This window comes from Nymphalis io, chromosome 12 (genome assembly GCF_905147045.1).
Source record: "Nymphalis io chromosome 12, ilAglIoxx1.1, whole genome shotgun sequence".
NCBI classification, from domain to species: domain Eukaryota; kingdom Metazoa; phylum Arthropoda; class Insecta; order Lepidoptera; family Nymphalidae; genus Nymphalis; species Nymphalis io.
Genome location: NC_065899.1, coordinates 3737332 through 3752950, shown reverse-complemented (window position 1 = coordinate 3752950; position 15619 = coordinate 3737332). Strand labels below are relative to the sequence as shown.

Genomic DNA, 15619 nt, shown 5'->3' with positions numbered 1-15619 from the left:
CACTTTAATCGACCTACATTCACCTGCTTAGTGAATCAAGTGGCAGAGCTGCATCAAGGCTTCCAATGCAGAATGGCAATCCTTTCCTTTTATATTTATTAACTTCTCGACAAAGTCATATATAAGTATAATATAAGTAAAATCATTTCTTACAATATTACCAAAAGCCATAGAATAAATCTTAACTTCACCTATGAGTTCATGTTATTTCAATTATAAAATTAGGTAAAATTATAGAACTGATTGTTAAACTACCTACTAGGAGTTCCACCCAATAAATTTTTGACGTTTTCGATGCTGGTGACATGCAGGTTGTATACAACGATTTTGTAGAAGAAATACGACCTAAGTGATATAATTTTTTTTTTATCTGTGGAATAATTAGTTATAATTACTATTTTAATATTTTTAACAAATTATTAAAAATAGTGTATAAAAAAACTACAGTGTAATTTATTTATGGTGTACCTATTTTTTGCACATTTTATTTGTTACAAAACCAAATAATTGGTGAATTCAATACAATACTTATATTTTAGTTTTCAATTAAATATATATTTCTTAAAACCAACTATTATAATATAATAAGATGTCTTAAATTATGTAGGTATAGGAACGTTTATGAGTTCTTCGTAAGGGACAATTAAGAAAAACTTTTCCATAGTCCGTATCGCTAAATCAACAGCATATTCAACAAAAGGCTTCCCGAATTCTTCTGCTACCGTCTTCCAGTTTTCATTTAAGAACTTTAATACTGTTTCACCTGATAAAATAAAATATTTAATGAGTATTATTGAAGCTATAAACGTAAAAATAGTGTTTTATTAATTTAAGTACAGATGCTAAACTGACCGGCTGGTAAATATATATCACTTGAAAATTTTGACATGTTATTTGCCTATTTAATGTTTTGCCACTTTCAATCATAGCATCACAGTTTTTATTTTCTTAGCATATTTTGTTCTGGGTAGTAAAATTTACTTGTTATACCAAGACAGAGTAAAAAGGAGGATTATTGCTTGATGGTATTTCATAAGAAATCTAGGTAGATTGCCTTGTATTAAACATACCAGTTAATGAAAGGATTAATGCAATTCAATTAATGCAAATATGAAAAAAAAAAATTTTATGCGATAAAATATAAATGTCAATCAAAAAAAAAAAATAGAAATAAATGTTTAAGATCAGTAAAAGGTCATTGTATTTATTAGTCAGTCACAGGTCAATCAAAAATGACGCCATTGATGACGTAAATGCGTCATTAACGATTATAAAACTCGTTTTAAATATATATATTTGCGCAATTTTCTAGATGAACATAGAAGGTTTACTATAATATTAATGAAGATATACGATACAAAACAGCCTGACTTTTAAAAAATCTTTTCTACATTTTATAAGAAATATAATTTCTTCAGATATTGAAATGACTTGAATTTTGATTTCGTAGAAAATGGTGTAACAATATATTAAGCCTTTGTTACTGTTTTTTAATGTGGTCTTTAGTCTGAAAACGTATTTTGTAAAAAATAAAAAAAATATTAAAATACATAAAATGTGGTAATATTATCGTTGTTGTTAATAATAATCAGATCATAACAGGTAACTTAACAAAATATATGTTGATATTTGGAACGGTCCTTGGGTCTATTTTTACCCAATAGACATAAGGTTGCAAGTTTTAAGGGCATAGGTACAAAATGAGATGGTAGTAAGAACGCGTGAATCTTATCCGATGAACGTGGGTTCAAACCCGGGCAAGTGTGCTTGACGGTGAAGGAAAACATCGTGAGGAAACCTGCATGTGACTAATTTCACTGAAATTCTGCCACATGTGTATTCCACCAACCCACATTGGAGCAGCGTAATGGAATAAGCTCCAAACCTTCTCCTCAAAAAGGGAGAGAAGGCCTTAGCTCAGCAGTGGGACATACACAGGCTGTTACTGTAGGCACAAAATGGGCTAAAATTTCTGCTTTTCTGTCAAAGAATTCAATTTAGAATTTAAAATTAAGAAGAAAAGGGAAATTACCAGTGGTACACGGGTGCAACTCAAGTTAAGCCTAAACAAAGTTATAACATAAAAATATACTCACTTAATTCCTGACTTTCTTTAAAGAGATTTTTAAGATCGAACATGACGCGATCTCCGTAGTCAAATGAATATTTGTAGTTTTTTATGGCGAAATGATTGACTCCCTTTTCATCTTTGATGTACTTTGTGTTTATGTCAACTTTCATTCTGAGGTTAACTGGAATTAATTTAAATCAAAATAGTATGATGTTCCATGTTATTTTGTATTTATCAAACATATAACATATATATGGTCAATTTAATTTTAATCTTAAGGCTAAAAGCTTAAGGCTACCTTAAATTTGACTGAAGATGCATCTTCCATGATGGTAAAATGAATGTGGGATACGAGAGATTCGGTACTTATATTTAAAAGGTCATATCATTTTATAACAATCATAACACTAACTTATCACTAAATATTGTAAAAGAAATAGTTTCCTATAAATAATTTAAAATAAGAACACACTACAAAAATTGTTTCACAAAAGTGTTTACAAAAATCGTATTTTTGCATTACAGTTTTAAAAATTTATTTAGTAAATAAATTTAATATTCTCACCTAATTTAACTTTAGCATCACCTTCACCATTGATTGGGAAAAGCAAGATTTTCCCGACAGCATCATATTGTCCTTTGATGGTTAAGTTGCAGTGGAACTCTAATACGAAATGCCTTTTCTCCAACTCCGATCTGAAAGTTATATAAAGTGTATTCATTACTTTTATTATAAATAATACTGGTTTCACCCTCGGCTTCGCTAGCTATGTTTAGGTATTAGGTATAATAAAATTGATTATGACCTGGGGTTCATTGGGGTTCAAATTTTATCAAAATCGCTTCTCTGGTTTAGCCGTGAACAGTGTAAGAAACATACAGAACTACTTTCCTATTTATAATATTAGTATATGTATATACATTATAATGAATATATTAAATACACATTAAATGCAACGGATGTGAAACTAGTAGCATAGAACTTTGTTGAAATACTTTATAAAAATCTAGAACAGCTTAATGCGCAGGAGATATTCTAGTTCTTAATTGTGTGCGCAAACACATGTGCAGTCTATCCCGTCACTCTAATAATCCGATTGGTCGGCAGCCTGACATGATGAAGAGAGCTTAGACGCAGGAATTATAGGCTTTACATACTTACGGAAGAGTGTTCACACAGTCAGATTCCAAACATCGGGCGACTACTGAGAATTTATTTGCAGAAAATTCTGGTTTTATCGGATTCAGACCGGGGATTAAACCCCGGACCTCGTGATCTGAAGCCTTATAAATTACGAACCAGACCAAATAGAAAAACAAATACATAAGGAATAATTCCGTTTTTAGAAAAATCGTTATTTTAAAAGTGTGAAGAATACATTTATATATATTGGAAAATATGGTCATGGAATTATATGTTATGGATTAATAATTAAATAAATATGTATATTAGGTCCTTACATATGGAATTAGCGTTTTGTCGTACTGACCACTTTGATCTGAAATATCTCCTCTTTGGTTAAGAATTCCAAATTCAAATTTATTAATTCAAGTTTTGAAAACAGTCATTCATTTGTTTTTTCTCATTATTTTTTTCTTTGGCGTCGCTTATTACCGCACAATGGAAAACATGAACAATCGGTATATTTACGAGTACGAGTTTCACTGTGGCACCAGTGCTGCAGAAATAGCTCGAAGGATTAATGATGTGTTCGGAGCTGGTGTCGCAAAAGAGAGCACGGTACGTTTTAGGTTTCAACGTTTTCGTTCTGGAAATTTCGACCTTCAGAACCAACCCCGTGGATGGCCGGAGAACAAAGTGGAAAATAAAGAATTAAAGGCTATTTTGGATGCGGATCCATCACAAAGTACTTCAGAGATAGCTGCAGGCTTCGGGGTAAGTGAAAAAACTGTATTAATCCACTTGAAGCAAATCGAGAAAGTAAAAAAGCTTGAACGATGGGTACCTCATGAATTGAGTGAATCGAACTTGCAAACACGCGTCGACTGCTGTGTTACTTTGCTCAACCGACACAATAATGAAGGGATTTTAAATCGAATCATTACTTGTGATGAAAAGTGGATACTCTACGATAATTGGAAGTGCTTGTCGCAATGGCTGAACCCTGGAGACCCCGCCAAATCCTGCCCTAAACGAAAATTGACTCAGAAAAAGTTACTTGTGAATGTTTGGTGGACTAGCGCCGGTGTCGTTCACTATAGCTTCCTAAAATCTGGCCAAACAATTACGGCAGATATTTATTGTCAGCAACTGCTAACCATGAAGGAAGAACTAGCTACTAAACCGAGATTGGTCAATCGCTCTAGGCCACTGCTGTTTCACGACAATGCAAGATCACATCCGTAACCGTAACCGTAACAGCCTGTGAATGTCCCACTGCTGGGCTAAAGGCCTCCTCTCCTCTTTTTGAGGAGAAGGTTTGGAGCTTATTCCACCACGCTGCTCCAATGCGGGTTGGTAGAATTCACATGTGGCAGAATTTCAGTGAAATTAGACACATGCAGGTTTCCTCACGATGTTTTCCTTCACCGTAAAGCACGAGATGAATTATAATCACAAATTAAGCACATGAAAATTCAGTGGTGCTTGCCCGGGTTTGAACCCACGATCATCGGTTAAGATTTACGCGTTCTTACCACAGGGCCATCTCGGCTATTATAATTATTATATTCGGCTATATTAAGATCACATACTGCACAACAAACAACCACTAAGTTAGATGAGCTACAATTGAAATGTCTGCGACATCCACCGAACTCCCCGGACCTTGCTCCAACAGAGTACCATTTTTTCCGGAATTTGGACAACTTCTTAGAAGGAAAAAAAATCAACTCCGATGCGGCAGTCCAAACCGCCTTCAAAAAATGTTTTTTTTTTGTAAAGGGATCAATGAACTACCTTTGAGATGGCAAAAGTGCATAGATAACAACGGTGCAGACTTTGATTAATTAATTATATTTTACAAAAAAAATTGATTTTATGTTCCTCCCGTACAAAACGCCAATTTATATGTAATATTTTCTGAGTAATCTAGAAAAGCCAATAATATTCAAATGAATGTAAATTCAATAAAAGTTAAACAAACGTAATTTTTTAAGCTCGAATCATAGCCAGTTTTTTCTTATATATTATTATTGCTTATTACCTTGCTAAGGTCAAGAACGGTTACATAGTTATTAAGTAACGTACAATTAATATAAAACGTGGTAGCTATAAACATGTAAATATGTTTACTAAACTCCTCGAAATAATACATAACTATAGATTTAAGTTCCGAAGTCAATGTTTAATTGGTTTTAACTTAGAAATGCAATAATTTGTAATTGTAATAAAATATAATTGAATAAGTAATAATTTCATCTTATAGATGATTACATTTATTATTAAGCCATTGCCAAAAAAATAGGCGATTGAGAGATAGATACTATGTTATGATTATTATAATATTTGTTATCTTGACCGACCTCAAGGTCAGGAAAAAATGGCTTTAGATAAAAGTTTTGTGTCAAGGAATTTTACATTGCCTGCAGTGCTATTCTGTAAGAACCCACTTCATTACTCATCTATGAAATGTTGACAGCCGACTAATTGGATATAATATTTCGGTGCGAGTATTTTTTTACATGTTATTATTATTATGGTAAATGCACATATTTTCTGACATTCCACGACCGTTTAGCGATGAGTATCGAGTGTTAAAGAATAGCAAATGCTACTGAATTCGACAGTCGGGACGTCATGGTAGCATGCGCAAGCGATTCTGTGCTGCCCCCCGAACAGATGGAGAGGATACCGCTGGTTTTTTAGTGAGTATTCTGACGCTTTCAGCGCTAGTGAGCCCCACTTATGTGAAAGGCGTAAACAAGTTTTTCCAGCGACAAAAAAAACTAGCTACTGAATTAGGAAATTGGAAGTGTTGCACTCGCTCAATAATCACATATAACTCTCGATTCTGCATCTGATCTCATTCCGGTCGTGTTGGATTGCTATTCCACTGTGTCGGATTTTGAGAGCGAGGGAATTGGTAGAATTGTGGCACAAGCTTGCGCATGCGTAATTTGCCGCAGAGATTGAACGCCATTACCGTTTAGGCAGAAGTTTTTTAATTTCATTAGTTATATTTAAACACAAAAATCTCATAAATAATAAATTAATTTAACGTTTCTTTTTGTTTACCTATATAAGTGTAATACCAGGAGTATTACAGGTAGCTTATTACGGATAGGAGGTACCCTCTTTCAGTTATATCGTCTTAACTAGAAACTAATAAATATAAATATTTGTAATCTTGAATATAAAAAAAAAAATATATTATAAGGACTGCTTGTGTAATGATTTAATATTAATCTCCACATTAAATATATGTTATAAACAAAATAAATTACAATAAAGAAATATATAACTAACAAGTATTATGATTACCATCATAGTAATTCACCAATCCAAACTTGATAAATGATAATCTATTAGAATTGATTGATGTATTTTTAAATACATATTTAATAAATATACATTAAAAACCAATTTAAAATAAATGTTGCTTATTACCTAATGACCTTGAGTCATATTTTAATAATGTGTACAAAAATAGCTAATATCTAGCCTTACAATGCTTTTTATATTTGTTTTGAAATATCCCATACGACTTTACTAAAATATTTTCCATCTTTCTCTCATCAAGTTGAACGGTATAAAAGTCAGTAACAGCCTGTTAATGTCCCACTGCTGGGCTAAGGCCTCCTCTCCCTTTTTGGGGAGAAGGTTTGGAGCTTATTCCACCACCCTGCTCCAATGCGGGTTGGTGGAATACACATGTGGCACAATTTCGATGAAATTAGACACATGCAGGTTTCCTCACGATGTTTTCCTTCACGGTCAAGCACGATGTGGCTATGTGGCTTATCTTAGTCTATGTGGCTTGGTATAAAAGTTGCAAAATTGTGACAAAATGCATTGTATATCTTCACCATGAAAAATTAAATGTACTTGCCAATTTTGATGAAAAGATTTCTTAATCTATTAATGTCAAATCTATAATAACGAATACAAATTACCATTTTATATTTACTATTTGAGGATGTTAATATTTATGAATAAAATTTGCTTATTGTAGATAATTTTTATGATGTTTGTATTTAGTGTGGATTATTCTTACAACAATATAAATTGTTATGTACGCAAAGCGTTTTTGAACTGTGTGGATGTAAGCTAACTTAAACGTCATTATATCTAAAACTCTTATAATTACGTTAATCTGAACAAAAAGAGAGTACCAGTTCCATGCCTACATTCGTTAAACTGTGACTTAGATTGAATAAAAAACATCAGTAACCAGTAAAAGTAGTGTGAACGAAGTTCACAGAAGAAATCAGTTGGGCTGTAAGAACAAACTAGAAACTCACCGCAGTAAACAGTCATATCAGAAAGTGGTTTACGACTTTGACCATAATAAACATTTCAAGAATCAAAATAGTATATCATCATAAGTCGGTTTTCGAAATTATATGTGTGAAGTGAATTCATCGGTTAAGTGAATTCTTATAAAATTGAACAACAATTTCGATTTCTTTAGAAAGGATTTAAAACAGTATTTTTTGTGCATCTTAGGCTTTCTTTCTATGATATATGTAGTAGGTTTTAATGTGCTTCTTGTAATAATAATTATTAAAAAAAATATGGCTTGCCTTTTTTAAACAATCGAGAAATAAACTGAAGTTCCAATTAGCAGATATAATTCACAATGTAATAAAACTCGAATGGAACAGTATCTTTAGCTTAAATAACGATGTCTTGAATTCAAGTGAGTTGTCCAGCTTAATTACTTTATTATTTTAAATTTTGTAGACAATTTCATAATTATTAATAGTTTAATTGCGATCCTAGTATTTTGACATGATATCCAACAGCATTACATATCAGATGTTTTTCACTTTCTCTTATAATAAATTAAAAGTTAACATTATTACAACATTCAGATAAAACCTTTTACAAATACCTTTTAAGAAATAGATGCTCAAAAACGAGGGGTAAGTATATTAATTTCTATTTATGACATATACATTTATTTGCATATAGTTTATTATGTATTTTATTTGTGGTATAGAGTAACTACTGATTTTCTTGGCGGCTTTTCTCGGTTGTATTTACATAGGGAACCGGTTACGGCTTAAAATTGAGTTTAATCAAAAATTGAACTATTAGTATTTTGCGAATTGTTTACCATTTCTCATTATTTGTATAATTCATTTAATTTTTTATTGTTATAATTTGTCAATATCGATTAACGCCATTAATCAGCCACGATGACCAGCTTTGTCAATCCATCAAAATTTGACCAGCGACTGATTGACTTCAATCATTAACTGAAACGCATATAAACAGGCCGCTGAGTATTGCATCGATGATGCATGAATGATTATGCTGAATTATAAAATCGTACTATAAAATGTAATACTGCACTTAAATTTATGTTTCCTACATTACTTAAAAAGGAACTTGGCTGCTATGCTGGCGCAATTGTTAATTTATAGGGCTGCATTCCATAATTTCTGGGTTCAAAACTAGGTCCGGAAGGCTGCCATAGTGGCAGCCCGTCTAGAAAATGACAGTGATACAATACTCCCGTGAATCGGAAAGTACGCTAAGCTTGGATTTGCGCTTGATGTTTTTCAGGTTGTGATTTCTGTCGCATTTTGTTTTATCGAGAAAAAACATTATAATAACTTACATAACGTTGTCAACGATGCACTTCTTGAAACCTGTTACTTTTCCTTGATAGAACGTCACTTTGAGACCATTTAGAGGTATCGATAGTTTCTCTATAACAAAAGGGTCTAAAGATGGAACGCCGAGATGAGGAATTCCCTTTACAAATTCAGGGATGGCATCTTGTGTTGATTTCACCAAACATTCTCTTGTGGTCGCGTTGCAGGGATGAATGAAGTCCGCTGTAATGAAAATATTTGTTATATTAGAAGTCTATATTTACATGCAAATATTTCTGTCACAAAATTTATGGTAACCACTAAACTTCAAAAAATATATGTATCTTATAGTATTCCCCCCTATAAGCATTAAAACAAAATGAAAAAGTGTTTATATAAGAAACAATAGGAAATTATGTTTGTTAAATATATTAATTTTTTAAATTATTTTCGATTTATATGGCATTTTGCATATAGACAAATGAATTTTGTAAACAGTATGAGGACGGTAGACGATAGATGTAATTTATTTTAATTATGAATTTTGTTATGTTTTCAGTGTCAGTCGTGTGTTAATTGCAAATTGTTTGACTGAATAGAAACGGTCTACTTGTCGGTATACATATCAATTAGTGTCTATAAAATAAGACTATCTGATCCCGAACTAAGCAGAGCTCGTACTATGGAAATCAGACAACTGATATACTACATATACTACTTTTCTTTTGTAAATATATACTTATATAGATAATTACACCCCAGACTTTGGACAAACAGACATGTTTATAAAAACAAATGTCTGCCCTGGGTGGGAATCGAACCCACGATCTGCGGCGCGAAAGGCAAGTATCTACCAACCACGCCAACCAGCTCGTCTTAAATTACCAATGTTTAAATAAAACATGCTGTTGAGTATTAACAAAATATATTGAAAAAGCCATTATATTACAGTGGATATAATCTTAATCGAGGAGATTTTTTAATTCAGGCAAGTAATACTGAATTTTCATGGGCTGTTTGTGTTATTACTTAATCTTAAATGCGCCAAAATGTGGTTGAGCAGTGCGGTGAATTGAACTCCGTATCATTTCCCGTAAAAGGTGAAAATATATTTGCAGATTTCCATTATTCCCCATTTATTAAGCCCATAGGTTGTTTTTATTTCTATAACTACCTTCTTAGCAATGTGCCAATTTTGACTCAGCTATACAAGGCTGTCTTTAATAGTTCGAGACAAGGTTTGACATTATGCCATATTTGGTTATAATTTTAAGATAAGGTGGTAATCATTTAAAAGCCTGTTAAAAGGATTACAGCACACAATATTAATTATAATATGCAATCTCTTGTAAGCCGCGCTATATATTGTTCATGATACGAGAAAATCTTCGGGTTTGTGGACGGCGCTTCGTGCAATTCCCTGTAATTGCATTTCAGATCCTCAGCAGACGATACAAAGATAGTCTCAATAGCTATCTAGCTAAAATATGTCTTATTGTTATGGAAATAAAGCCTAGTTGATTGATGAACAAAACTGAGATTATTGTATATCGGTACTATGACAAGTATAATTATTATATAATAAGTATATAAAATAAATTTACAAATTTTTATATTTTTGTCATATTTATAAATTGGATTGCCTATTTGTCATTTGTTATAAATTGGATTTTGTCATATTTATAAATTGGATAAGAATACGTGAATCTTAGACGATGATTGCTGTTACACTCAGACAAGCACCACTGAATTTTCATGTGTAAACAAATTTGAGTTTATCTCGTGCTCGTCGATGAAGAAGAACATCGTGTGAATACACCAACGCGCATTTGAGCAGAACAGTGGAATAAGCTCGAAGCCTTCTCATTATACGTTTAAAGGTATTGCTACTACTAATATTTTAAAGTTTGACCTTTTGAATAAGCAATTTGTATTTGTGCTTAACTGAAAAAGTAAATATAAATTAATATCTACCTGAGAACATTAATATGAATGACGTAACAATCGTAAATATTTACATAAACGTTTATATCCAGTTGTTTCTTGTAATATTTACTGATGACATTGTCGACTGTATGTCTAACACATTAATAAAATTCTTAATGACTAAACATGAATATCATTCATTTTGTCGTCAAGATGTTTTGATACATGTTTTTATGTAAACAGTATTCTAGATTAAAAAATATAAATATAATGCGACTCGAAATTTTGTAATGAAACGATTGCATCTTTTTTACTAGGGAAAGTAATAAACAAACGTATGGAATGTTTGTCAATTATCTTCTATCAATAAGCGTAATATGAATTTACGCTTTGATCTTAAGTAATAATTATTCGTTTCATTTTAGCAGCCCTTACATCTTGTTGACCTCGCATAGTTATCTCCTCTCGTTGATAAAGCACTAACTTGTAGTTAAGATGACATCTTCAACAAATTATGCAGAAATGTTTATAATCTTACTTGAATTAGTTTCTCTTTCTTTCAATTTATGAATAAGTCATTTAACAGTAAATAATATTTTTGTTTTGTGTAAATCATGATCATCATTCTGTTTTCTATATCACAGTAAAACGAATAAAAAATTTGATAGAATTTTTCTTTTATTTTGATTAGTGTTTTTTTATAGTTTTATAGTATAGGTAGGCGGACGAGCATAAGAGCCTCCTGATGGTAAGTGGTCACCAACGCTCATAGCTTTGGGAACTAAGGTGTTATGTCCGTTGTGCCTGTGATTACACTGGCTCACTTACTCTTTAATCCGGAACACAACAATATCGAGTACTGCTGTTTTGCGGTAGAATATCTGATGGTATTTACCCAGACGAGATTGCACAAAGCCCTACTACCAGTAGTGCTTAACACATCGAACGGCGTCGAACTATTCCTAAATAATTATAGAAGACATATTTTTGAAAATAGTATGTAAAATAATTCTTACAAAAAAGAATTTCTATAAATTTACGGCTTTAAAAAAATGCGATACAATAGAACCTCTGTAAGTCGAACTTGAACGAAGACGCCAAAAAATTCGAGTTATAGAGTTTTCGACTTATAGAGGACGTCGACTTAAGTGCATTTTGTCTGGATATGTTTGACTTCTAGAGGTTAAGATTTATTTCAACTAATTTTGAGTTATCATTTCATAGAATTTAATACATACAATTTTTTTTCGAGTTATACAGCGAAAATATGTCCTAAATTACTTGTAGGGACTCACTAATTATTTCGACTTATAGAGTGGCCAGATTTCGAGCAATGGAGGTTTTAGGGCTTGAAGGAAACGAAAAAAAACATTTTTTGAGTTTGAAAGGTTTTCGACTTATAGAGGTTTATATATATATTAAGAATTGGTGGATAATTTAAATTGAAAATAACCTTTTTTGCATGTAAAAGTCTTAAGAATTCCTTTTGAACAAAATATTTAGATGTAAGACTAGTTTTTTTAAAAGCATTAAACTATGTTTGAATAAAAAGCTAGCTTGGCGTGGAATAAAATTAATGAGCACTATGTGAGCAGATAGATAACTTGGATAATAATATTTGCTTCTAAATCTTAAATCTAATAGAATCATAAATATATGTTTATGTAATTTTATAATTTTACTTTTCTTAAGCAGGAATTTTACTTCTAGTATAATATGTAGTAACGCTTGGCCCGTGCCTTATCCCGCGTCATAATCGAAATTCTAGTTAAACGGTATCCCCGTAGGCCGCTAAAAGGCCAAAATTATGGCATATTTTAGTTGAAAAATTACATATATTCACAACACCACGATCTTTCGTATTTATGATATTAGTGCGATTATTATTTTCTAGTTATAAAAAGGAAATGGATATACTGAATTATTGTAATACTTAATAAATCATAGACAAACGCTCCAATTTTATTTAATTGTTAAGATTGTAATTAAATTAACGCCTTAATACTGGATTTAAAATCAAGCCAACTAGCTTTTACACTTGTTTTTGTGTAATTATCTGAATTATCAACAAGATATTGTTAAGAAAATAAACGTATCTTATATTTAATGGTTACATAATTTAGTTGATTATACGAGGGAATCATACTATTTTGAATTATCAATAAAAAAATTATATTCTTTTATAATTATTTATCTTGCACTTTACAATCTAAAACTTGTTTTAATTAATATGTAGTCTTATTTTATTAACAAAAACTTATGCGTGCACGGTTACATGCGCATCTTATCATTAACTTAAGTAATTAATTTTAATTTAATAAAATAATTAATTTAATTAAGTAATTAATTTAATTTGACCAGCCGGTTGGCGTGGTTGCTAGTTATTTGCCTTTCATGCCAAAGGTTGTGGGTTCGATTCCCACCCAGGACAGACATTTGTATGCATGAAATGTCTGTTTGTCCTGAGTCTGGGTGTAATTATCTATATAAGTATGTATTTACAAAAGAAAAGTAGTATATGTAGTATATCAGTCGTTCGGTTTCCATAGCACAAGCTCTGCTTAATTTGGGATCAGATAAGCGTGTGTGAATAATGTCCCAGAATATTATTATTAATATTTTCACTTAATTTCATTCAGATTAATTTTCACTTTGCATTCCTGTTTCAATTATTTTGTAATATTACTAGTAGATGTTTTCGATAGCTGAACTGTTAAGTTACTATGAATTCAAACGTCAATAAATATAATAATTCAATTAAAGTCTTTCCTGATATTAGTGCGTTCAGTATAAAATATCTTAAACTTTATAATATAAATGTCTATTTCATATAAGTAATATATTATAAAAATTCTATGTTTTGTGACATAATTTTACTTAGAATATTTAAATTTTAATTTGCAATGCGTTCAAAGACAAAGGCACTGTAAGAAATATTAAGCTCACATCACCAGTGCGCCATCGACTTGGGGACTAATAACTTCTACTTCTGCTTTAAAACGTATAAAGCTTAACGAAACTAATAAATACTTAAATACCAATTGTATTCATATATGCAATCAAGTTTAAATATTTAATTAATAAAATAAACACGGCTTAAATATCGGCTATACTTAAAATAGTTATAACAAAAACATTAAATTCAAGTTTGTCACATTAATAGTCTAAATTTCTACAACATGCAAAAATCTTTTTCGTAACGCGATGGATTTTCTGTATTATAGATAGAGATTTATTTTGTGAAAAAGCAATTAATGTATTTTAATAAAAAAAATTAAAGTGTAAATTTTAAAACGATAAAATAATAGAATAATATAAATAATAATATTTCTTTAAAATTTAATATTACCTTTTTATTTAATACAAAAATTTATAAACTATATAAGGTGCCTTAACTAATTTAGGCTAAAATATTTAAAATATATACAATACTTACGCGCCAACTTCGCGTTGCCTAAACCGCAGAAACAGAACACAACACTTAATAAAATTCCGAAGATCTCTCTTAAAATCATCATTGCTTATTTAATTCGTCTCCGCTACAGTGGATGCACCTCTACACCGGTCGCGGAGCAAATAACTGCTATATATCGTCTAACTGATAGATATTAAACTTTCAACCTGACATTGTAGCCGACCGGTTATATGTGGACCTTAACGCCAAATAAAAATTAAATTATACAAAAAATGAACCTTTTGTTTAAAAGCGAACGACCATGGACAAACCGCCAATTAGTATAGAAGAGGAAATCATTGAATTTTATGCAGTTCTACAATTAAATGATTAATACAGATTTTTAAAATAAAATAGGCACCGCAAGCATTTAAGACTTTGATTTTTTATTAAAACATTCATTTAAGTTTTTGTTATTCACTGCAGCAGCTAAAGATGGCATTTAAACGTGCACTCCTTGCAGCATTATTCTGTTGGTTATTATTAGTACTTAAAATGTCTAGCTAAGTTACTAGAGACCGCAGTTCCCGTGTATACACATTTTAGGACGCTATTACAATCTTTATTAAGTTAAGAAATTCTTACTTTCACTACGAGTTAGGAAATTGGCAGTGTTTGAAAAATTTATTTAGGAAAGCACATAGAGCCTGTGTCTGTGCATCGTCCGGTTATTTTAAATTTCTGTGCCATTGATAATTATTAGACGTAATTACAATTATATTACAGGAAGCATAAATCATCATTTAATTTTAATATTAAATGTTTGATTGCAGAATGTTTTTCAATATCACCCTATGTCCATCTTTTTGTACGTATATTAATTCTATAATTAATACGTACAAAAAGTTGGACTTTTTGTCTATCAAAATGTTAAAACGAGTTCTTATATAGATGCGGTATTATTTCTTCTCGTTTTATTTATTAACGAGTTTTACAAAGTATAATACATATATATACAATTTTATAAAGTATAATACATATTTACTGAGAACATATGAAAAATAAAAAGTAAAACATTTACTGCATTAATTATAAATGTTGTATAACTGGTACAGTTATTTATTACATACTCAAATTTTGTTCAGTATTGAAATCACAACGTAACCCTTACTAAGTATTTATGGCTATGTATAAGGAAAGTTTATTCGGTAACGAACATACATTCGTTCAGTAAATTATAACGATTTTTAAAAAAGAGGGATTTGTAATGAATAAAATAGACGTTTGCAGCATAATCGACTTTTAATTAAGAAATAGTTTTATTGTAATTACAGAGTATGAATTAGTTCAAGCACAACTATTCAAGAGACTCTCTCCATACTTAATACCGTATTTCTTATAATTATGATATAACTTCACTTTAAGTTAAATTGGTTCAACCGAAACCGAACCGAACCGAAACAGCCTGTGAATGTCCCACTGCTGGGCTAAAGGCCTCCTCT

General features: G+C 31.0%; 1 protein-coding gene across 1 annotated transcript; it reads right to left on the bottom strand.

Annotated features, from left to right (window-relative positions):
* Positions 1–507: 507 nt before the first annotated feature.
* LOC126772246 (circadian clock-controlled protein daywake-like) lies at positions 508–14375 on the bottom strand. The gene is made up of 5 exons (XM_050492526.1): positions 14160–14375; positions 8821–9040; positions 2637–2767; positions 2097–2252; positions 508–763 (listed from the first exon to the last, which is right to left on the bottom strand). Exons 1-5 carry the CDS (start codon positions 14239–14241, stop codon positions 600–602), a joined length of 753 nt encoding a protein of 250 aa, XP_050348483.1. The 5' UTR covers positions 14242–14375; the 3' UTR covers positions 508–599.
* Between the last annotated feature and the right edge of the window lie 1244 nt (positions 14376–15619).